At 34.7% G+C, this 25,854-nt stretch overlaps 2 protein-coding genes across 6 annotated transcripts in view; both read left to right on the forward strand.

Moving 5' to 3' along the window:
* Window positions 1-25,854, forward strand: part of LOC105222794 (uncharacterized protein DDB_G0284459) — a 482,380-nt gene that overhangs the window by 393,266 nt on the left and 63,260 nt on the right. For 4 of the 5 annotated variants that reach the window (XM_049454104.1, XM_049454100.1, XM_049454107.1 and 1 more), the window contains one exon: window positions 12,656-12,682. The exons of the other annotated variant lie outside the window; for it this stretch is intronic. The gene's annotated coding sequence lies outside the window, so the exon portion shown is untranslated. The remainder of the gene's footprint in view (window positions 1-12,655; window positions 12,683-25,854) is intronic. 5 annotated transcript variants of the gene reach the window in all.
* On the forward strand, window positions 23,873-24,462 carry LOC105222795 (serine protease inhibitor Kazal-type 2-like). The gene has a single exon (XM_011200269.3). It carries the CDS (start codon window positions 24,021-24,023, stop codon window positions 24,258-24,260), a length of 240 nt encoding a protein of 79 aa, XP_011198571.2. The 5' UTR covers window positions 23,873-24,020; the 3' UTR covers window positions 24,261-24,462.

Consider the following 25,854-nt stretch of genomic DNA (forward strand, 5'->3'; position numbering starts at 1 on the left):
CAAATTTTGTTCAGCGATGAGGCTCATTTCTGGTTGAATGGCTACGTAAATAAGCAAAATTGCCGCATTTGGGGTGAAGAGCAACCAGAAGCCGTTCAAGAACTGCCCATGCATCCCGAAAAATGCACTGTTTGGTGTGGTTTGTACGCTGGTGGAATCATTGGACCGTATTTTTTCAAAGATGCTGTTGGACGCAACGTTACGGTGAATGGCGATCGCTATCGTTCGATGCTAACAAACTTTTTGTTGCCAAAAATGGAAGAACTGAACTTGGTTGACATGTGGTTTCAACAAGATGGCGCTACATGCCACACAGCTCGCGATTCTATGGCCATTTTGAGGGAAAACTTCGGACAACAATTCATCTCAAGAAATGGACCCGTAAGTTGGCCACCAAGATCATGCGATTTAACGCCTTTAGACTATTTTTTGTGGGGCTACGTCAAGTCTAAAGTCTACAGAAATAAGCCAGCAACTATTCCAGCTTTGGAAGACAACATTTCCGAAGAAATTCGGGCTATTCCGGCCGAAATGCTCGAAAAAGTTGCCCAAAATTGGACTTTCCGAATGGACCACCTAAGACGCAGCCGCGGTCAACATTTAAATGAAATTATCTTCAAAAAGTAAATGTCATGAACCAATCTAACGTTTCAAATAAAGAACCGATGAGATTTTGCAAATTTTATGCGTTTTTTAAAAAAAAGTTATCAAGCTCTTGTAGAATAAATTTTATGTATAAACATTTATCCCCACCACTCAAAGAGGTTATATAAAGTCTTTCTCTTAATACAAGATCACTGATATTTTTCCGAATTATCACTTAAAAAATGTTCACAAATGTACAGTTTCCATAGATCCATTTGCCATAGAACTCAATTCATTCTTTTATTATTTTTTCCTGGACGGGGTATATTAAAAAATGCCACGTAGTTTGTAAGCCTTTAAGGAGTTTTTTTTTTGGCTTTTTCGATAGCTTATATTTGCAAAACTATGCTGTGAAATCGGCAATGTCGTAACTTGAATAGTTTTTGGATGGCAGCGTCCTAAAGTGCAACCGCTCGCATTTTTCAAAGTTGCTGACATCATAACTCAACGAGAAATTGACCGATCGACTTCGTTAAAACTAAGTATTGTTGACTACATTTTCTATACAATGAATTACGGACTTTTTGATTGGCATTAAAAAACGACAATTTTTTACCTAAAAAATCGAAATTTTCTTTTCAAAATGACGCAATTTTGTTAATTTTTGATATTTTTCACAGAGCGTTTTTGAATTTTTTTGTTTAAGCTACTCATTCGGCCGGAATCATGTGAGCAGTTGGTGCACTTTTTTTGGCACCTCCGAAGACAGCGCATAACTCCGTTATTTTTCAATATTTTTGTAAAAATAAAATCTTAAAATATAGCTGAAAATATACCTTACTATGTACTTCCAAAGAACTTCGAAGCATTCAATTGAGTACTTTCTTTTAAAAAAATTCATGAAAATCGCGTAATTTTTCATGCTCTACACTAGTATAGCCCCTAAATCTTATAATACTTTATATATTGGGTAGTCGAAAAAGTCTTCGTATTTCTAATCAAATTTCAACTTTTTTTATATTTATAATGAACTTTAATGAACCAAATATGTACCATTTTGGTTGACCACTTTTTGCCATTTTTCCGCTAGAGACATTATTCCATCAATGTAAAACATTTCTAGTTTCTTGGCGAAAAACTGTGACAAGTAATTTTCACAGGCTTCTCGTGAAGCCAAGTTTACTCTATTAAGGGAGTTCTGCACTAGTGGATGCATCAATTCTTCCCAGCCAAGCTCTCCCAGTTTTCGCCAAGTCATCAAAGATATGTGTGGTCAAGCGTTGTTCTCAGAAGCCCTTTTTGTTCATCAGTTCTGGCCGTTTTTTTCGATTGCTTGCTTCAATCTCATTAATTGTTGACACTAAAATGTAGAATCAATCGTTCGACCAAACTGGAGCAACTCATAGTTAGTGATTCCTTTCCAATCCAATTTGATTTGTTTAGTTTCCCCACACTTAGACCATGATCTTTTTCGCACATTATTTTCGTATTCGATCCAATTTTTCGTCTCCTGTTACTATTCGCTTCAGTAATGGTTTGATTTAATTTCGTTTCAGCAAAGAATCGCAGATGTTAATTTGGGTCATAAAATTTTTCACAGACAATTCATGTAGCACCCAAACATCGAGCTCCTTTTTGTAGCCAGACTTTATACAAAAATTTCAAAATATAGCGAATTTCTTCATTATTTTAACTCATTTTTGAACAGCTGTAACTTTTTTTCAATTTCCCCGAATTGATTATTTTTTGGTGTAATGAAGCTTTTCCACCTTCAACACTATATAGTATGACACAATGCGATTGGTGGCACTGGAGATATCCGACTGTAACAACATCTATTGACAAAATACGAAAAGACTTTTTCGCTAACCCAATATATAATATATAACAAACTGATCAGCGTGATTAGCTGATTCGACAAACATGGCCACGTCTATCTGTTCGACCGTCTGTCTGCATATACATACAAGTACTAGCCCGTGAGTTTTTGTCATATGGATCATTTTTGCCAAGTAAGCCGCTCATTTCTCGAAACCGCGGATATAGCACCACTCTAGCATATACTTAGCTGCCGAATTTATTTATATTTTGTATGAAATGGCTCTTGAAAAATATACATACATATGTATCACAAAAAAGTGATTATTCTAACTGCCAAGAGGATATAACAAATATGTGAATCTATTCTATTATCCTGGCTTCATATCTAAGCTATTGTACTGCAATTTAATTTTTCCTTTTTTTTATTTAATTTTGTTGTTTAATATTTATTACAATTTTAAAATGCAATGTTGTCTACGGCATATTCTCTTCGTACATAATACTTTTGGCTATATGATGGTATCTTAAAACGCCTTACAGGAATAGCCCCATTTGGAAAAGCTTTGTTGTTAATTCCATCACTTCCCTCGATTGTGGCTATTGCACGATCTATTTAATACGCAAAATTTTAATTATAAATATAATTGTGATATTATTAGTAAAAAATTATATAGTTTTAAAAAATCTTATTTACCTCTACCCCTAGTATTTACTGATTGAGGTTTATTTCGCGTTGACACCACATTTTTTCTTGGCCAATTGTAATAGGGAAACCTTCGATAATTTAGGCTCAGGCTAATTTGCAACAGACTAAGCAAAAATATTATTCGAAACTTCATGTTGTTGCTTTGCATTTTATAATTTCGTTGCGTTAATGTTGGATGACTTGGTTGTAATAAGTCCTGCCATTAAAGTGCATTGCCCTTTTATATGTCCCGTAAATTATTTATTTTCTTAAGAAATTTACTTTACTAATTTAGTGAGGCTTATACATATGTACTGAACATATGTATATGCATACGTATCCCGAGGTATAATGAGGCTTTTTTCTAAAGTTAGTGGTCAAAAATGTACTCACTCTTCACAATCAACCATTCAATCGAACCTTACTGATAAGCACGAACGCTATGTAGGCTGCTGAATATATATATCTGGTCTTGGATATGCCGATGATGATGATGCCATCGATGGCTGTTCACTTGCCAGCGAGGTTTGCGAAGTTCAAACCAAATTTGTTGGTAAAATTGAGATCCGTGAAAATTATCGACAAGAAAGATACAAGTATTGTGATCTGCAGTGAGATTGACAGATCCTAAAGTTTAGTGTGATGAGTCGTAATAAATGGTATATTCATGCACTATTGTAAATTTTTTTTAAAAACCCCGTAAAACAAATAGGAACCTTCGTAAAAGAATTATATGTGCAAAATTTTTTTTCAGTGTATCTCGAGAATTAATAACGGTAAATTTTTTTCCAGTACGCAGTATTCGTCGTTCACATATTTAGTTTGTATATAAGGTTTTATTAAGGTTTAGCCATAAATAAAACAGTAAGCCATCAAAATATATTTTGTGTTTTTGATACTTTAAACTTAAGTTATTGTATTGCACATATAATTCTTTTACGAAGGTAGGAACCTTCGTATGATTAATGCCGTCTCGTCCTCTGACGCAAAAGCTTTCTAAAAACCACAATCAACCGCAACTGAAAACCCAGCTAAATGCAGCAATTTTGACTCACTGACGGTTGGTCCATAGCAACCCACCCACACTATTCTGAACTTTGAAAAGATCTCTAACAGTGGTAAACAATGAGTTTATTTGATTATTTACATATTTTCAATGCAAAAAAAAACTAACAGTTCTGCGCTTGTTCGTCTGCTAATCGACAGTCTACTACTTTTGTGGGGTTTCCGCTTTCGCCACAACAAGTGAAATTTGCAAACTGTGGCATCATTGTAAAAAATTAAAAATAAAAAAACATTAAGCAACTCATCTTGCAAACTGTTCACCAGACTGCACTTGCATGCTAACAATGCACCTAACCTCACTAAAGAAAAGATGCAAAGAGACAGGGTAAGTGGTAATAAAAATGACAATTTCTCTCAAGTTGTTATGCTTGTTGGGTACTCTCGTTTCGCTTGTCAAGCATAATGAGTTTGTTTTTTTGATTTCGTTTATTTTTGTCGCGTGTGAGTTTGTTATAACGCAAAAGGCAGCAATATTAATATGTGGTATTCTCAATAACTGGGGAATAAAACCGTCACGTGGTATTATAATTTCTTTAAAGGGTGCCTATCGCTTCTTTTTCTTTAAATATTATTTCTTCATTGAAAACTGATTTGTTGTGAATTTTACATTCTAAGAAAGGGAACATTTCTGCTATTAACCGAAACGGTTTCGAATAAGTTACAAGAAGTCTTAGCTTCTTTCTTTTATTTCGTGAATATTTCTTTATTCTTATTTTTTTTTTTTGCACACAGCACGTGCTTCGTGTCACACCGATTAGCGCACATCCATAACGAATTCAAACGTCACATATTGCTGTACATAACCCCGAAATAGTATGCGCCGGCGTATATGAAAGTGGAGTCAAAAACGTGTCGACGCCTTTACGTTGACCCGCTTTTATGACGAGGTCATATAAAAAAAATACAATAACATTTTCGCTCTCACTTAATCGGCAAGCAATTAGCCGTTGCTTCTTCAGTTGGCTGACAAGAGGTATGCATTTTCGTCGTATGTATGATCGGCACATACGCTTTGTCCACTTTCAGGTCAACAAGCAGTGACTATGTAATTGCAAACCGCTTGTGACATAAATCTGAAAAAAATACATATACATACATACATACACATGTACATATATCCAAAGTGACTGAACGATTTTCAATACTTATGCACCGAAGCGATGACTCGTTTGAACCCCATTGTTGACTCAAGGTACAATTATTGTTATGATTAATAAATAAAAGAATCGTTATGCTTAAATACAACAAACAAAATGAATCGAACCAGTTTTGCTTTATTATGTGATATTTTTGTTTTGATAGACCTTTCAAATTATATGAATACGAAATCTTTTAACCGGGGCCAAGTTATTATGCAAATTTGTTGTTAAAAAAACCTTCTTAAGTCTGGGCTATCGCTTGGCTATTTAGAAATTTGTTACTGAAGTAATTGCATTGTTCCAACAACACTAACAATTATTGCAATTTTCAGTATGTGTAATATAGAATTTTATCGGTTTTTCGGTTTTTCAGTGACTTCGCAGTTGTTGTTTCCCAAATGGCTAATGCAACGTGAGGCCGAGCCTTGTCATGTTGGAATTATTGCCTTGTTGCTCGTTGCCAATTCAGAGTGTTTTTCGGCAATCGTTCACTTCAATTTGATTGGTTGTTGTTGATAGCGCATCTCATTAATGATTTCAACCAGTTTAAGTAACTCAAAAAACATGTCTCTGAGAACACGAGCTTCAATTTCAGGCATCGAAGAGTAGGTTACCATGGCGCGATAACGGTCGCCATGGACGGTTGCGTTTATCATTTTTAAAGAAATATAGACCGATGATTTCATCGGCCCACAAACCTCACCAAACCGTTGTTTTTTTCTTCGTTTTGATGTAATGGCAGCTCTTGAATCTTTTAAGGTTGCTCTTCCTCCCATTTGAACAAAATTTGGCGGATTTTCTTAGAACTTTTCAAGAGTCCATAAAGCAGATCCAGCTGAATTTTGTAAGCTTTTAAATTAAATTCTCAATGCGCCAAGTCGTCTTACGTCAGTTCGATTTGCTGCGAACAGCACCGAATCTACTATCTCTCAGCTACGACTGAGACGACTCATGCATGCGATACCTCTACTTAGATCATCCGTTATAATAAAAAATAAAAATATTTTTTTTTTACTATTTTTCTTGCTAAACTGAAGTCAGCAAAATATTATTAATAAAATATTTGCGAATTATTTTAATAATATCTTTTGCTGCTGATTTATTAAAATTTGTTGTTAATCAGTATTTTGATGCCAACTAATTGCGATTCATTGCCACATTTGCAAACAACTTAAAAACAAAACATCTTTCTAAGAAACATAAAATATATGTATATACATATGTATATTTGTTTTTACAAATAAAAGCTTCAAATAATGTACGTATATATACATACATATGTATATATTCCCAATTAATAATAATTAGTTTTTGGGAGTTTCCAAATAATTTTTTTGTTTTTGTTTTTATTGAGTGATAGTCAAAGTCGAAGATTTAATCATAACATATATATGTACCGTTTAGTGTACAGTAATATATGTTTATTAGTACTATTCATTAAACAACAAACATAAATATATTTATAAATGAATTTGACTAAGAAGTCACAGCAACAATCAATGAGTCAGAGTTCAAAATTGTTTTAATTCACATTACAGTAAATGTATTCGTCCGACGTAATATGTTATAATTGTTTGTCGGAAACAAGTGTTTTTAATAGATACAACTTATTCAAAACAACGAAACAACGTTGATTTCTTTTTTCAAAAGGCGTTGCGTTCAAGTACAGCACAAACAGCTTGATCATGGGCAAAAAGAATATATTTTTATTTTAACGACATCAGAAATGTATACACACGCTAGAGATAAGAATCACAATATAAACATATCAAAAAATTAATACCCTACAGCTCAGCTAAAATAATCGGCAGTACTGGAATAGCTAAGAAATTATAATGAAAATATATAATATATTTAAATTTTTTGTTCTTAAAATATTGTAATATTTTGTATACCCTTTAGTGTGCACAACATAAACAGACGGATTTTCGCCGCAAAACTATAAAAAAGAAAGAATTTTTCAAAAAAAAGCAGTCTTACGTATATACATACATATGGTATGATATGTATGGAGAATACTCAGAGCGTTTGCTGTAGGGCAACGATATGAATAAAAACTCCGAGCTTTTAAAATGTTTATTTCGACAACGATCGCCAAAGCTTGCAGAAGTGCCTCAATTGTTTGCGTTTGCTTAAAACTCGATTAGAAAATTTTCACAAAAAAAAATATATTCAAAATGAAACTAACGATTTTATTAATATTTTGTTTAATGCAAATATTTCTAATTAAAGGCCAACACTCGAATGAAGAAAGTAAGTGCTATTTACAAAAGACAAAAGAATGCATTTGTAATATTTTTCTAACAAAACCAATAACATGAATAGGTGACGAGGATTCGGTTGAAGTTTCTAATAACCAAACGAAAACTTTATTAAAAGTAATACCGATAAAGACGGGATTAATAGATCATCGTGGAAATAGGATCGAAATAATAACTACGACAGAGGGAAGTTGGGTGGATTGGATATCCCGGCCCGTCAAAATCTGGTTCCCACAGACGTAATAAAATATAAAACTAATAAAAATATCTGAATCTTGTAAGAGAAACAAGTAAGTTCTTTTCGTGTACTTATTTATATAAAAGGCTGTTTTAGCCAAGATGTTAAGTGAGTGCCGACATAAATATATGAAATGATTTGACAAATAGCATAAAATTTATTTATGAAATATTATGGGGCATACCCAGTGCCATCGACTTGCAAGAAAGGTGAGTTTTTCTTATGAAAAAACTACTGCATGACATCCTGCATTACGTGACCGTGACTATAAAAAAATAAACAGAAAAATAAAAGAAAAACAAAGTAATGCCGTTTTCTGCTTTGCCGCTAAGCTGGAAGAAAATTTTGAATGGGTATGTAGAAAGCAAAAATCACTGAGAAATTTGCTTCGAAGAGTGTAATTAAGAAAAAATATTTGAAATATTTCTTTAAAATTTTAGTATGTGAGTTTTAAAGGTATAGATTATTAGATAAATTTTGAGTAGTTTAATTGAGAGAGTGAGAGAGTTGTAGAGGTTCAGGCTTGTGCACCTAACTGTGAATAGAAGAGGCTTCGTAGATTTCACTATGGTGTAAATACAATAAAAAGCAGCTATACTCGTATTAGGTGTGCTTCATAGCTTGGGTAGAAAAAATAAAAAAAAAAACAGCAAGTATTTACTTGAGAAATTTTAGAAAAAATTTAAATAAGAAAAAAATCGACCAGAATTGCCATTTGCTTCAAAAAGAAGTTTGAATCCAAAATTTATTAACATTTTTTGTTTTAAATTCACCACTCTTGTGAATGTGTGTATGTATAAGTCTTAAAGGCTTTATGAGGCTCTATGAGTTCCTATGCGTATGAGAGCATTTTAAAAAAGCTTCGTCTTAATTAAAATCAATAACTTGCATTCGCTATTTCACACACTATTTCACACACTTTGCTTTTACTCAACCATTCATCAATATACCGGCAACGCCGCGCTATTGGAGTTCATATAGTACAATGCATTTGTATGTTGTTGAATGAGCAATTTTACTTGTATAACAACAAATTAAATACTCGTATTCGCCCCTTTATATGTATGTATGTTTTGTTTAGTTGAATTTTCAACATCTTTAATTTTTTGGATTTTTATTTCCGAGTAGTCAAGAAGTTGCAAACGACATGATATGTGTACATTTTTGAGTATGAAGAAGAAGAGCGTATAGAAATATTTGACAAATTTTCTTGCTAAACTGATTTGAAGTGATCATGATTCCTGCATCTGCCTTTTGAATGGAAGAATGCTTCTTAAGGAGCCAGAGGCTTGTAAATAATATACATTGATTTTGAATAAAAATATGGATAATTTATTAGAAATGAGCAGATTGATGACAACTAAAACATATGTGTATGTATGTAGCTTATAAATATTTGGTAGTCGAAAAAGTCTTTTCGTATTTTGTCAGTAGATGTCGTTGCAGTCGTATATCTCCAGTGCTACCAAACACATTGTGTCATAGTACAATATATAGTGTTGGAAAGGTGAGATTATAAAGTTCATTTAACCAAAAATTAAATTCGGGGAAGTTGAAGAAAAGTTACAGCTGTTCAAAAATGAATGAAAATAATGAAGAAATTCGCTTTATTTTGAAATTTTTATATAAAAAAGGGTAGACAGCCACGGAAGCACCCATATGAAATTTGTGAAGTTTTCGGGGACGTTGTCGTATCAGTTCGTGTAACAAAACAAACCTTTCCGTTCTGGAAATTTCGAAATTTCGATTTACACTGATGAAAGTTTTACAGTTGGAATAGTGTCTAATAGCAAAAAGAGGTCGACCAAAATCGTACATATTTGTTTATTTATTTATTATTATAAATATACAAAAAAAAAAAAATAAATTGAAATTTGATTAAAAATACGAAAAGACTTTTTCGACTACCCAATATTAATATTTCCTTATAAAAAGTGCTTTTTTGTTGAGAATGTTATGATTTTTCTACTTCAAGAAGTGTTAAAACATAACTTGAAAGATTGTGAATCATACACACATCTATATATCCGCATGAACATAACCTAACCGTTCAATTATAAACCTACATACATCCTCATAAATTCATAAATATTCCCGCATATTTGCGCGCCTGCCGCAACTGTCAACACCTGCAACATATTGTTTTATTGCTTTTTGAAAATTTTTATGCGAATTAGTTACATTGTATGACATCAGGCGTGAAAACTCAGCTCAAGAGTCGAATTACAAAATTTTTAAAAATAATAAATGCACTTAAAGTTATATTATGTACATGCGTATTAAAAAGGCGTACATTTGCAAAAATTATAGTTATTGTCCACATACTTATGGATAAATGTGGTTGTCACAAGCAAATACAATTTAGTATTTTTATGGAGATATGAATGTGGCTTGTAGGAAATTTTCATGTAAATATTGAGTAGTTGATATACGACTGCAAAGACATCTATTGACAAAATACGAAAATACTTTTTCGACTACCCAATATTACCTTTAAGCCTTTAAACCTATTACCTGAAACTTATTGATATGGAAATACTATATGTGCAAGGAAATGTGGAGACTATTTAGTACGGATGTATGTACATAATGGTTTTAAGGCGCTATAGAGAGTTTCTAAAATACACCCTGTATATAATTTTGGAACATATTTTGTACTACAAGACTGGGTGGGGGTTCATATTAGTAAGTTCTGCCTATCTTAGTACCAGAAATTGTAGAAACATTATTACCTGGTAGTTAGAAAGGGATTTCTATAAAGCTTTTCTCATTTTTCTGCGGGTTAAAATCAAGTATTTATATATGTACATACAGCTGTGTTCACGAAAATAGTAGTGCCGGTGGCTACTAACTATTTAACAGTCAAATCACATGATAAGAAGAATATTCGATTAGAAAGTTATAAAAAACCTAATTTTTAATTAATGTATGATATATTTACAGTTTTATCTACCATAAATTTTTTTTAGTTTACATACAGTTATTAAATTAAAATAAAATTGAAAAATTATGCTGTTCAAGAAAATAGTAGTGGCTATTAAAAAAGACCATAAAACTAAGAATATGAAAGTAACAGTAAATATTTCATATTTAATATGTTTGCTAAGGTCTAATATTTTGTTGTAAATCCGTTGTTGTTTATAACAGCTAGGCATCGGCTTGGCACGGAATCAATAAGGTCCTTACAACGCTTCACAGAGATTTGAGCCCATGCTTCCTTAAACACTTGCCAAAGCTCTGTGTTTTTCGATGGTTTTGCTATTGTTACACTTTTCTTGACATCGCCTCATAAGTTTTCGATAGGGTTTAGTTGCGAAGATTGTGCTGGCCATGGTATCAAGTAGATGTTTTCAGATGCAGACCACTGATTAGCGAGTTTGCTCGTATGTTTAGGATCATTATCCTGCTGAAATGTCCATTTTAACGACATTTTCCAATTAGCATACGGTAGCATTACATCTTTCAATGTATTAATGTACACTGCTTGTTCCATAATGCCACTGATCAAAGAGATTGGACCATCGCCAGGATACGACAAACAAGCCCATACCATAGCCTTTAGCCCACCATATTTAAAAGTCTTTGTGATGTACCTTGGGTGGTATTCTGTAATTGGGGGACAACGAACACACTGCCTATACCACCAAAATCGATTATTTTACGAGAAAACTCGATTCTCGAGTAGTATCGGAATCGAGTTTACCATCCCTACTGGCCGCCATCGCGTGCCATTAAAACCTCCGCACAATAACCACCACAAAAAAAATGATTTTTTTTCCATATAATTTATATGGGAAATCGAAAATGTCGATGAGGCACCTCTTAATATTAATATAAAGAGCTCAGATTTTACCAGGACTTGTTTTTAGTCACGTTGAATGAGATTTTCATGGTAACTACGAAAAATAAAATATAAATAAGTACATATGTATGTATATTCACTTAAATTGTATCTTGCATATGTTTGCGCTGAAACTCGTATAGCAATTAATGCCACCGACTGACTGGGCGTTAATGTAGTTTTGCAAACAATTTGCGCTATACACACACAGCACATAAAAAATTCGTAATATTTTATAACAAAAGACTTTTACTGCTCAGGAATTTATTTGTGATTGACTTAACGCCCAGGCATAATTTTACGCTGTTACGAATTATCTTACATAGACAACGCTCAATATTACATATAATCACCATATGCATTAGGGTGAGCCAAAAAAAATTTTAAGAAGTCGTCCTTTAGGATGCCTGCGCTTGATGCGAATTTTAACAGACTCTGCGGCCTTACTATCGATACCTCCTCCAGTGTATCACGTCGTGGAGACCCCAGATGCTTACAGCGTAGCCAATGCGGGCAAGTTTCATTCCAATGTTTGTCTGGTGCGCTGCCCTAGACATTTCCTGCAGTTTCTTCGTGCTGTTAGCCCCATCCTGCGGGCGTGTGTCGCCACCGACACCATTAAAATTAAGAAAAAAAATCCTGTAATATTATCTTCAGATTCTTTTCCCCCCTTAAATTCCGTAATTTAGTTTTTTGGGCCGCCCTAACATGCATGTGCGTACCCACACTTACTATAACTTGCATACATTCACACATTCCTACCGCCCAGCAAGTGTTAAAAGCCAGCGCGCAGTTAATCTGTCCGCGGAAACACCCAACAAACAATACTTGTAAACAAAAAACAATAACAATAAAGAGCAAAACAATGCAAAGGCATTTATAAAAATCAATTTTTAAACACCAGCCATTCATGCAAACTCACATCCGAAAGCAAACATTAAAGCATTGCCTCTATGTATGTATGTATGTGTAAATAAATTACTAATTTTTGTCTTTGTTTGTGTTTTCTTTTCTTTGCAGTTATTCGCTACATTTGTACAGCAATTGGTGAGTGTCAATCTATTTCCTTTTTCTGTTTATTTATTAATTTTAAATGCGAAAAAGTGAAATTCACTTTCTAACACTTCACAACTTGTGTGTGTTTAATTTGTATTTAAAAAGTTTGAATTTGAAAAGATGAAAGAAACAACAATAAATAAATGCCTGATGACACATCCCAGCGATCGGTTATAGAATTTCTATTTCATAATTATACATTCACTAATCATTTTTGGCGGCATAATCAGACAATATCGATTATAGAAGGTGAGGAAACATTTTTAAATATTATACAAACATACACACATAAAAAATATAAGTTACGAAAATTTATTACCAAAACTTGTTAAAAATGATTTTAAACAAAAATTTCAAAAAAAAAAAAAAAAATTTCAACTTCCTCGAATTTAATGTTTTTTGGTTAAATGAAGCTTAAAATCTACTTTCCTACACTATATGGTATGATACAATGTGATTGGTAGCACTGCAGATATACGGCTGCAACGACATCTATTGCCAAAATACGAAAATTCTTTTTCGACTACCCAATATTTCGAATTCTACTCCATCTTTTGCATAGATTTTGGGTTCGAATATTTGAAAGTATTGTTTTCAAACTTTTTTCTTATACTTTCCATCAAATAGATTTGGGGCCCGCATATTAGTTAAATATGTGATGAGATATAGGGATATTATTGTTCAATACTCAAGCTGTCCGCGAGGTAAAGTTAAAACGCTTGCCACTGAACGCAATTATTTCGAAGGAGGTATAATGGTATTTCAATGCTGCCATCTGGACTGGTCGCCTTCTACTTAAGTTATTTAGGGAACTATCTGATCCAACTATACGACCCAACTTCAGGTGTTTTTTGACATAACTTACGTTTGTTTTACCAATATATCATTAGTGTTTTTCGAAATGTATTTGGGATCGGTTAATGCGTTGTTCTGTATGCCAGGTGTGTTTGGAATATAACGGTAATTTTCAAATTTAAAATTTCGCGTGTTTGGAGCAATTATGAAACTTTTTTATAATGTTGGTATAAACGATCAAATTTTCAACTGTGTTCATTGCATACTTTGTCTGTAGCAGCCGTTAAGGTAAGACATGTTTTTATGAGCTTGACGATTTCCCATTGTTAAAAACCACAATTTCTGTGCCTTTTAGTGATCAATAACAATACTGTACCGATGCCCCAGCTTCCATATTCGGCTGGCATGACTCCGTGTGACTTTTTCGTATTTCCAAAAATACAGAGAATATTGAAGGGCCGTCGCAACAAGACGGATGAAAATCGCTGAACGAGCTATAGGCTAGCCCAAAAATCAAGTTTGGGAAGAGGTTCAAGGGGGAATCGAGTTTGAAAGAAGCGCAAGGATAAGTGCATAAAGTCGAATGGGGACAATTTTGAAGGCGACAGTTTTGATGTAGACGAATAAATGATCTTTTTTCAAAAAAAAAAATGAAAACCGTTATTTTTTGAACACACCTCGTAAGTTGTACTGAAAAATAACAATCCGCAAATATATAGTTTTTAAACACACTTATGAACTATAAGCACTCTTGACATTAAGTGCGCTGCTGTTACCAACGAGGCGTCCAACGTCAAAAAGCTGGTTCTAAATGAGAATAAAGTTCTTTATCAGCTCATTTCTGCAAACCAGTTTGAGAATACGAATACATTTCAATTGTAACATTTCTATGCCACTGTTTCTCGGTCACTTCACTCTTAATTTTCAAATCGCAAGTTTTTACTGTTGACACTCGCCAATTGCCAGTTTTTCACAACCTTTTGCATTCGTATGTCATATTATAGACTTAAAAACTGGCCGTCGCGAATTATATGCAGCGAAGTGCTGTGCGTTTGCATAGCCAACAACAAAGACTCGGCAAATAAAACTGATTGCAGACAGGCTGGCGATCATTCATTACCCGTTTGACAGCGACAATGACAACAGGAATTATAAACAAGAAGAGAAAACAAGCATAGAAATAATAATTTTAATTACCACAACAAACAGTCAAATGCGGCGAGAAGAAACAACAACAATAAGACGTCTTAAGCGTAAAACATTTAATTTTTTTACTACCGCATGCACATACACGCACACACTCACACATATGAATACATAGTTGGCTGCAAATATAATTTGCCCCCACAATTATGACCTGGGCGCCTTTGCGCCTGTGCGTCAGTTTGGTCTAACTGCACATGGCGACAAGTCTGTGAAATAAAAAACTGCGTGCCTAGCATGAGACTACGGAAGTCTGCGCATAGTTTGCTGCGACTAAACACACGCACACATACGCATAATTGCGACTATCTAAGCATTTGCATACCTACTAGCTCAGAGTATGTGCGTGTGTGTGTAAATATGTATGTATATGACTCGTCAATTGCCTTTCTTATTTCTTCTTCTGGTTTCACTGTTTATTTGCTAGCTTATTATTTAATAATTACCTCAAAAACAACAACAAAACATATTTCTGCACTCATACCTCTGTAAATATATTTTTATGTGTGCCGTGTGTGTGTAAATAACCGCTTGCATTTCACATGCGCGTTGAAAAGTGAAAAGTTTACTAGTAAATTAAGCGTTATTTTGGTGGTTTTGTCTTTTTTTCCTACAAGCGCCACCTTTAATTGCCTTACGCGCTTGTTTGACCGCCTCGCGGAAAGCGAAAAGCGGAAAAGCAAGAAAATCACTTTCAATTGTTGTCAGCGAAATTGTCAAAACAAACTTCAACGTAGCGTTGCGATGTCGCTGAGGGCGTGTCATAATATTACTTGTTTTATTATTATATTTTTTATTGTTGTCTTATTTTTTAGTACCGCATATTATTGCACTCCACGGCTAGAGGGTTCTTATTAGTGGTCGTTGAGGGCGTTACGGAGGCTTTAGTAATAAGATTTCAGAAAATTAATTGTTTTTAATAATATATGTACGCAGTCATTTTACTCCTTGGATTTGGATAGTCTTTTATATATAATTACCTAGATTATGAACGAAACTTTTATTATTCAAAGGTATCAACTTCATGAATTGGGTCAAAATATGAATAAATGCCTTTGTTTTCAAAATTTTAACATTTATTTGAGAGAATAATAATGTGGCTTGTTCCGAAAATAATGAGAACTTTCCCTTTTAGAAAAAAATAATCATTAATTTGTCTGCATTAATATTGTCGCCTTCAAAATAGTCCTTATTCGATTTTACGAACTTATGCAGGCGCTTCTTCCAATCGTTGAATCAGGTCTCCAACTCGATAGCCTTCTGCTCTTTCAGCGATTTTCAACTGTTCTGTAAGACGACCTTTTAGGGGTTCTCTTTATTTTTGGAAATACGAAAAAGTCACACAGAGCCCCATGTCTGGAGAATATGGAGTCTGGTTCATCAGAACAGTGTCGTTGTTTTTGCTCAATAATGCACGAACAAGCAACGACTTCTACAGATTTTGTCAATTTAACCCTTCAAAACCTCGAAATTTTAAAATTCCCGTTATTTCCTGAAACACATCATACAAAAGTATTTTATAATGTAATGCTCTACTGAAACTATAACATTTTCCTATCTTTCTGACAACTTGTGGATTCCATCCTAAAGAACTGCGCCAGTTTATGTTGAAGTGAAATGCGTTCCATTGACGGCTTCTGCATCGATCTGAACAAATCGTAGTTGGAAAAAGCAAGGTACGAGCTATTGACGGACTATTTTTGTGTATAATAATGAACTTCCACATATTCAAACTTTTTTGGCCGCCCAGAATGTTCTTCGTTTTCGAAGCAAGACTCACCACTTTGAAATTATACAAACCAATTTTGGAATGTAGAGCATGTTCACCACAAATTTCCAGAAAAATGCGATAGTTTTCGGCGGTGGTTTGTTTATATTAAAGCAATCAAGAAGAACTCCCCACAAAAGTACTTATTCGGACACAAAGTACGACATATTCGAGTAAAAAAATGATTGTGGTTTCTTTTGGCAAACCACACACTTGACATATACATACATACAGAGCTATAGATTTAATATTAGCAGCAAACATGGACTTAAGATAATGATTGTTACTTCGGATATTCTTCCAACCTTATTCGAGACTCAATTTTGTGTCTTATCTTGAACAACATCTCGTTTATTTCTTAAATGAAACCTCCCAGTTTCAGTTGTCTTCATCATCGCAATCCTTGCCTTGGTGGCCAATCGACCGACCACCCTAATCGTGAAATGATCTCCTCACCCAAGTGTTTACTCAATAAAACCACAGGTTGATGCGATGTGTGAGAAGTGGCGCCATCTTGTTGAAACCAAATGTCGCCGAGTTCAGGAATTTCAATTTCAGGCATCAAATAGTCGGTTATCATGGCGCGAAAACGGCCGCTATTGGCGGTTCCTTTCTCACCGACATCATTGTTAATGAAATATAGACCGATGATCCCACCGGCCGACAAACCACACCAAACCGTTTTTTTTCTGGATGAAATGGCACACCTTGAATCTCTTCAGCTTGCTCTTTGTTTCAAATGCGCAATTTGGCTTATTTATATACCTATTGAGCCAGAAATGCGCTTAATCGCTGATCAAAATTTGGCTCGAGGACGTCGGATCTTCTTGGAATTTTTAAGGTTGAACGATTAGTAAACGTTGTTCAGGCGTAAGTCTTTCCATGATGAAATGCCAAACAGTACTGAACAAAACTAACATGACAGCGTGACATGACTTACGAGTGATCTTTCAAAAAAGTCTATTGAAAAAGGACCTCTATTTGGATACCATTTAAAAAACTATCTCTCTCCAGTTCCCTTAAATGCTTATAACTATATTTCAAACTATTTGTTCTGTGCCAATTTTTTGGATTATTATTTGGTTTCGTCTATTACAACGTATCTTTAATTAAATCACCTTATTTTCCCCAAAGTTATTTCGTGGCTGAACAACAATTTTATAATTACCACCATTTCAATCTCGATAAAAGAAACTAACCTCGATTTTCGACCAACTTTATGTATTCTCTAAAGCATTCATAAACTTAACTGAAATGAATAATGACCAAAAATAGGTTAATGAAAATTCGAAAACTTTAAAATAAAATTTAAAAAACGAAATCGTAAATCTTGGCCTCGTTCAATTTAATGGTGCTCATAAAATCAAACACCTTTACGACGCGCACCAAAGAGAAAAATCTTAGCCGCCGCGAACGGCGCAACAGGAAAAAGTGCAAAGTAGCAAAGCTGGTTATTTTATATATCGATCGATTTGACGATCGATTATAGCAAATTAATTGCATTTTAACAGCAATACAGATCGAAAGCGGCCAGTTGCTCCGAGCTTAAACTGTAGCAAAAACAACTAGGAAAAATGGTTAATGAAATAAAATGGATAAAAATGGCATAAGCCAACAATAACTTTCGATCGACTGCTAACGAGGGACTGTGCGGTGGTAGGGAAGACATTGTTGTTTTGATCAACAACAAAAAAAACTACAACAACAGGTAGTGCCACGTTCGGCTATCATATGCGCAACATCTCCTCTAGCGAACCGAGGCAGTGCGCGGAGTCAACAACACTTGTTAGTTGCAACAACATACCGAATAAAGTGAATAATTGCTGCTGCTGCTACACACATACATACATATATACGTATATATACTATATATTTATACTTGCCACATGTCTATGCCACGCAACGGCGAAAGGCGTCCGCTGGTGTTAACCGGACGGCTGGACTCATGTGCATAGCGACGGTGGCACAGGTCGCAGCGCCATGACAGCCGTCAATACATGTACGGTGTGAAAACACTTTCTAATGACATTTTAACCAGTTCAAATGTTTTTGCGAAAATTGTTATAAAAATAATGATGATAGCGCAAATGTATGACCACATAAGCAATTAATTACCACTAAACGCAATGCAATTAAATGGTTATAACACCATAAACATTTCAAAAGCATTCATTCGATTAAACCAAGAGGAAGTGTAATAAAATGTAAAATAAAATAAAAACATCATTTAAATGTAAGCTGTATTTTTAAGATGGCTGAGTAATACCTAACCCATCAAAATTGTCAAATACTTTGGATTTATAACTTTTCTACTCGCGATCTTCTCTTCGAAAGCTGGACCATATATCAACCCATACATTGTGACAAAAAGGTACCAGATGTAGTACACTAATGCCAACGATTTTTCCAGACACCTCGGAACATTTTTCATAAGCACTTTTTGGGATGACTTCTTCAGCGAATTTTGTTCTAACTCTTCGATCGATTGAAAACGGGTTCCACAGATCGTCAATTTTAGTTTGGGAACAAGAAAAAATCACACGGAGCCAAATCTGGTGTATACAGTGGTTGATCGATGGTATTCATTTTGTTTAAAATCGGTCGCAAAAGTGGCTCGATGTGATAATGCATTGTCATCGTGTAAAATCCATCAATTGTTCTTCCACAATTTTGGCCGGTTTTCGACGGATGTTTTCACGCCAACGCCTCAATACGGCCAAATATAACTGCTCATTGACCGTCTATTCCTCCGAAACAAATTCATGATGCATCGAACCACAAATATCCAAAAAACAATGAGCATCACCTTGATTTTTGCGGGGCTTTGGCGTGGTTTTTTTGGTTTCGGTTCGTTCTTTCCCTCCATTCCGATGGTTGTTGACTTGTTTGCATGTCGGACTCATAAACCCGTATCTCATAGGCAGTTATAATGTTCTCTATAATTGTAGGATTGGAATTCGCACGATCAAGCGTGTCCAAAGGACCTGTTTGTATTTTTTTGTCGCAATAAATTATGCAATATATAATTAATCTGCACTATTGGCAATACGGCAACATGCTTCTTCCAGGCCATGGTGAATTGTTAAGAACTCAGATGCTTTTTGCGTTCATTAAAATATGTATTTCTCTATCTTTCTCTGTAAAATTGAAGCCGAAAATCAGATTTATCAACCGGTGTGGAAGATCCTAACTTGATCCAACTGCAGTCATCAAATTGCAGCGTAACCGCTTTCCAGGGACATCAACAGGTTTTTTCTTGATTACGTCGAGGACATTGAACAGTACGGCGTATAGACTTCGTACGCAATAAGATTGGGACATACGTTGACCATCATTCAAAGTGGCGCCATCAATACCTTCACTGACACACTCCCAGTGAATAGCATACTTGGGGTTAAACCACCACCCATCACAAAGGAAGAGTTCGAGTTGCTCTGAGAATTTAGAGTCCTAATAGAGCCCTATATACGAAATATATGCCCAGCATGCAAAGATAACTTGACAATTTCAAAGCCCCAATTAAGCTCTGAACAGGGTATATTAAGTGTGGCACGAAGTTTGTAATACCCAAAAGAAAATGTCGGAGCCCTTCAAAGTATATATACAGGGCTTGTCCGGAAAGTAATAGGACTGATTTTCTTCCACCGCGACGGTCTTCGGAGTTTCCGCGGATCGACTGGATTCGGTAGAGGGCGTTCCTGGCTAATGAACTAGCGGCTGGTCTATTGTCATCGAGGGCCTAGAGAATCAGGACAAACATCGGCAGCGTTCGTTGGAGCAGAAATACGCGATTAAATTCTGTGAAACTAGGTAAATCTCTTTCTTGTGAACAGCTACCTAATCAAGGCCGACATTCCAACGCTTTCTCAAACGCCCTACAGCCCAGATTTGGCCACCGGGACTTTTTTTTTTTCGTGACGTACTGAGTCGATTAGCTATGGCCGCATTTTCATCAGTCTATCCGTGTAGACGCAATTTTTGAGATATCGATCTGAAATTTTGTTCACATCATTTTGATGCCTATTTCTCCGAACTGCTGGTATTGAACCACTATAGTGTATAGTCCCTTACAAACTAAAGAATAAAAAACAAGTTCTTGTAAGGAAAACCTTTTGATTGGATAAGATATCTTCACGAAATTCGACATGGATAGTTGTCCAAACGGAAAATTTTTTATTCGTGAAAATGTTTTCAGTGTCTTCCAGATTTTCGAGAAATATGTATGTTAGTTTTTCTCTACTTTCGCATTGACTTCAGCTGAGCAAACGGTTTGTACCATCTTTAAGAAATCTTTACAGCATTTGCTAGCAGATACTTTTGAGGAAAAGCTGTTCTTTCGTTGATGAAAAACCGTGGAAGCAGGCTTCATCATAGTCCCAGTACGTCGTAAGATTGTAGTGTTTCGCAAAACATTTTTTTTATTGTCTGAGAAATAAAAACCATCCCAACAACATGTCTTACGACTTTATGGGAATTTAAAATATGCTTGTCTAATATTGTTAAATTCACCATTCAATTGAAATAAAGCGGAACTGAGAATCGCAAAAATCGTAAAAAAAGAAAGAAAGTAATGCATTTTAAATTCGATATTCAACGATCTAACACTAGCAGCGGCTGGCACAGCTTTCAGTCGGTGTTTTAGAGAAGATACTGTTGTTTGTGTTAATAATTAATATTGTTTTAGTTTATATGTACCTTTTACAAAAGAAGCGGTGAATAAATATAAATGTAAAATGAACTTTGCACAACTCGAAGCAACTTTGTTGCTGAGCCTATTGATTCTTCTTACAGCGATAACAGCCAAAGCGCAGAAAGCCGAACGTGGAATAATGACGCCGAGACTATCACCCTTTTGTGATTGTCCACGATTTTATGAACCAATCTGCGGCACTGATTCTTTCACCTATATAAATTATTGCGAATTCAATTGCGCAATGCTTCATATGTTCAGCCATGGCCAAAGCCTGTATATCAAACAACTTCAAAGATATGATTAAGCTTAAACTAATATTTGGGGTTGAAATAATAAAAGAAAAAAAAAACAAAAAAAGATTATATATAAATCGTGACGATATTAAATGTGTTTTTGAATATAATTTAATAACATTTTCCCAAGATTCCTTGTAAAAGTAAGAACAAAATTTAAATTTATATTAAATAAATATAAAGAAATAATATATTTGTGAATAAAAGGCCTTTTTAAATTGTGTTGAAGTTTTTATTGAATCTTCCAAATTGTATTTTTTTGCCAATTTACGGGAATGCATGATTTTGCATTAAATATGCTTGAAAAAATATTAAATATTATTTAACCGTACAATTGAAAGTAAGCGAAACTGATAAGTGCAACCAAATAGCAAAAAAAAATTGCAATTTTATATTTATTTTGCAAAACATATCATTAATCAACACGGAGTGGAACTATTCAGTTAAAGTTGTTACAACACAATCTCTGGTTGCCATCGCCAACATTATACAATGAAAAACCAGGTGCATATTATACAACTGATCAGACTTTTTCTGCTGCTCACATCGCTGCTTGCCACGCTGACATCCGATACAACGGCGAACGAAGCAGTCTCAGAGAGAACAGTTTGTGTGTGCACAAGAGAATGGAACCCAGTCTGCGGCAGTGATGGTATCACCTATGGAAATCCTTGTCAATTTAATTGCGCTCTTTTGGAAGGAGAAAATCGCAGTAACCTAATTATAAAGCATCTTACAGCATGTAGAGATTGAATTTAATATGAGTACAATGTTGCATAGATTTTGAATAAAAACAGAGTTTATGTTTATACTAATAAATAAATAAACAAATATGTACTATTTTGGTCGACCAGCGTGGCATCCTTTTTTCAACTTCCGCGAACTTAAATTTTTTTTGGTTAATGAAGCTTAAAATCTTACCTTTCCAACATTATACGAGGTGTGACAATTAAGTAATAAGACTGATTCCATAAAAACCGTATATTCGAAAATTATTCTACAACTCTGCCATCTCCTTCAAAGTAGTCCCTTTGGGCAGCTAAACAGCGATTCCAGTGCTTCGTAACATTTCTGAAACGCTTTTTTGGTGCGGGGTGCGCGCGGAGACAACCATTGTGAGCTTTGACGTTTGGTTTCCGGGTCTAAGAGCACTATCACGAGTACCCAATATATCTCTCACCTTGACCGTTGTTTTCGGTAAAAATGAGCAATTTTGGTTTTATAGGGTAACATATTTAAATGACAGTTTTCTAGCAAAGATTTATCTCGTTATATTAATTACTTCTTGATTTGTACACAGGAAAGTGAATGGAAGTGAATGGAATTTTGTTATATGGGAAGTAGGCGTGATTGTACTTCGATTTCAGTAATTTTCAAACTGTAATATAGGAATGTCAGTAGAATATCCTATAACGAATTTGGTTGAAATCTGTCGAACTGGTCTCGAGATATGTGTTTCCCCTAAAAGTTATCCCGACTCCATTAAAGTCCTTTCATGGGGTTATCATCCGATTTCATCCATTTTTACACTATCGGGAAGAGTTCTCATAATCTTGTATCTTAAGTAGTTTCAGAGATATGTACATTAAACTAGTTAGAAGGCTGGGCCACGACCACTTTTTCAAAAATTTTCACCCACATATGCCCCTTGGTACTGCGATCCTTCAAAGGTGTATTTCTTACAGATCTTTATCTCGATTTTGATCGGTCAGTTTGTAAGGCAACTTTTGCGATTTGAACCATTTGTTTGAGAACTGTAGGCTATTCTAAAATTCGTGAAGATATATTCTCCTAAAAAAACTTTCCATAAGAGGACTTGATCCTTCAATGTGTATGAGAGCTATATACAATATGGTCTGATATCGACTGTTCCCTTAAAAGAGCAGCTAGTACTTGTACAAAATTTCAGAACGATATCTCAAAAAATTAAGGTCTAGTTCACATATGTCCAACAGACAGACGTAGATATACTTTATAGTTTCTCCGACGTTTCCTTCAGAATGTTACAAACTTCGTAGCAAACTTAATATAATCTGTTGAAAGTATAGTAACTAATCACAAAAGCATTTTTATGGCGGATATGCTTGTGAATATCATTAAATATTCAAAAGTCATTGAATGAAAATTAAGGGAATCTTGGAATTACAAAAATCACAGACTCTAAAACTAAACGCGCATTACAGTGCCAAGCCCACAGCAACATACTTGCTCAAACACACAATATAAAAAACTTATTGTATTGAAACGCTCAACTATTAAATTTCAAGAATCCCCATTCGAGCCCGCATAAAAATCCCCCTTTCACTTCGCTATGTTTATTGTTTACTAATTACCACTTGGTAGTCAACACTTAACACCCTTGTGTTGGTTCTACGATCGATAAGAATCGCAAACGTATTTTCATACGAGTATTTAAGCGTATAAACTTATCAGCGCTAAGCAAGTGAATTCAGTTGATTTTCGAAACTACGTACGCGAAGTTACAATATATAAGCGATCGCTGGTTGTTTAGAGCAAGCCAACAACAACATTACATAATAATTTACATAGACGAATTTAATTAAAAATTAAAACGAAATGCAATTCCTACGATTCATCACATCTTTGCTGCTGGCCGTATTGCTACTTGCCACGGTGACCGCCGCTGCACCAGCCGGAGAGAACGATGGGCCATTCTGCCCCTGCCCACGCAACTACGATCCAGTGTGCGGCTCCAATATGGTGACCTATTCGAACCGCTGCAATTACGATTGCGTGCGCCGTGATGCGGAACGCCGCGGACGCAGTCTGAATATGCTGCGCTCCGGACCATGCTAAAGACACAAAAACGCACCAAAAATGGTGTATTGAATTGAAATGAGTTTTAAATAAAACTGCTTGTGACAATGTTGTATGTGCATTAGAAATATCATAAATAAAATAATTGTAAAACCAGTGAGCTGGGCGAAAGTGCTGAAGATTTTATATATGTGAATAATATTAAATAAACGAAATAAAATATTTTACCTGTGAAAAATAAGCATTTTTTAATTTATCGAAGTTTCCACAGAAATTACTCACCATCGGCCATAAATGTTGTGCTCATTTGTTACTGTAATGACTGTTTTCATGTGTGTATGTGTTTATGACAATAATATTATCAATATGTGGCGGACTAAATGCGTTATCAGCTCGCATATCGTTATCGCAGCGATAATATTTTAATATACACTGTAAATATGACTATTCCAATAAATAAATATGTCTATCAGCGAAACTGCCAATAATAATAATAGTAATAATTGTTATGAACTAATTTACTAAGTATGCGCTGGACGCAGCCGTCGAGGCAGTGTGCTGCTTTAATCGCCTTCAGTGTAAAATAGAATAACTGCTTACACACATTTGGGGTTTAAAAAAGAAAACAACAAGAAAATCCCTTAATTTTGCTTGCACCAAAGGTATAATACCCTTCACAAGTGCATTTTTTTTATAGTATAAAAGGTTGTACAAAAATCTTTAACTTGATTTTGATCGTTCAGTTTGTATGGCAGCTATATCCTCCGATATCACCGATTCCGACAAATAAGCAAATTTTTGGGAAAAAAATGTGTGTGTAAAATTTCAGAACGATTTCTCAAAGCCTAATCGACAAGTTCATCTATACTTATATAGTCAATAGGCAGAGGAACGTGAATGAATCGGATTTAACTCGTCACGCTGATCATTTAAACATCATTCTGAATTATAGCACCCACTTCTTGGTAAACTTAATATACTCTGTTCAGGGTATTATTAACCGCCTTCACAGTTGAAGGCTTCAGAAAGCAAATAAATGTTAAAACAAAATTTACTAAAAAATACTTAAAATGAGTGCTCTTTTGTAAGCGAGTGGCAGAAGTGTGATCAACTCGGATGAAATTAAATTAAAATTGATTAATTTGCAGATTTTTATTTTATTTGCGAGTCTGCAGACGCAGAATAAAGGCCCTTGGATCCATGTTTCCAAATAGTGATCACTTTGCCTCACTAGCACCTAGCAGTATATTGGATTTTATCAATATGTTGGGGTTATGTGGGTAAAGTAGACCTAAAGGCGCGGTGCAATCCTCATACATTTTACTATATTTGCTCAAAAAATTCCTAATATTTATTTTTTCTTCTACCAATATTTCTCTCTACACTTTTAAGCAGCTTGATGTGGTCTTTAACTTTTTTGCATTTTTTTTTTTTTTTTGCAAATTTATATCTATAAAAATATATATATATATTTTTGTGATAGAAAAGAAGACTGCGCGTTCCGTAAGAAACATATCTGATCGCAAGTATTTCACATGCGTTCATTTACCCAGTTGAGGGCAACATTCGATTAGCAGCAGCGAGTTAATGCCGATAATTTTCATTCGTCAGAAGTGTTTTTACTCATTCAGCA

The sequence above is a fragment of the Bactrocera dorsalis genome, chromosome 4 (assembly GCF_023373825.1).
Source record: "Bactrocera dorsalis isolate Fly_Bdor chromosome 4, ASM2337382v1, whole genome shotgun sequence".
NCBI lineage: Eukaryota > Metazoa > Arthropoda > Insecta > Diptera > Tephritidae > Bactrocera > Bactrocera dorsalis.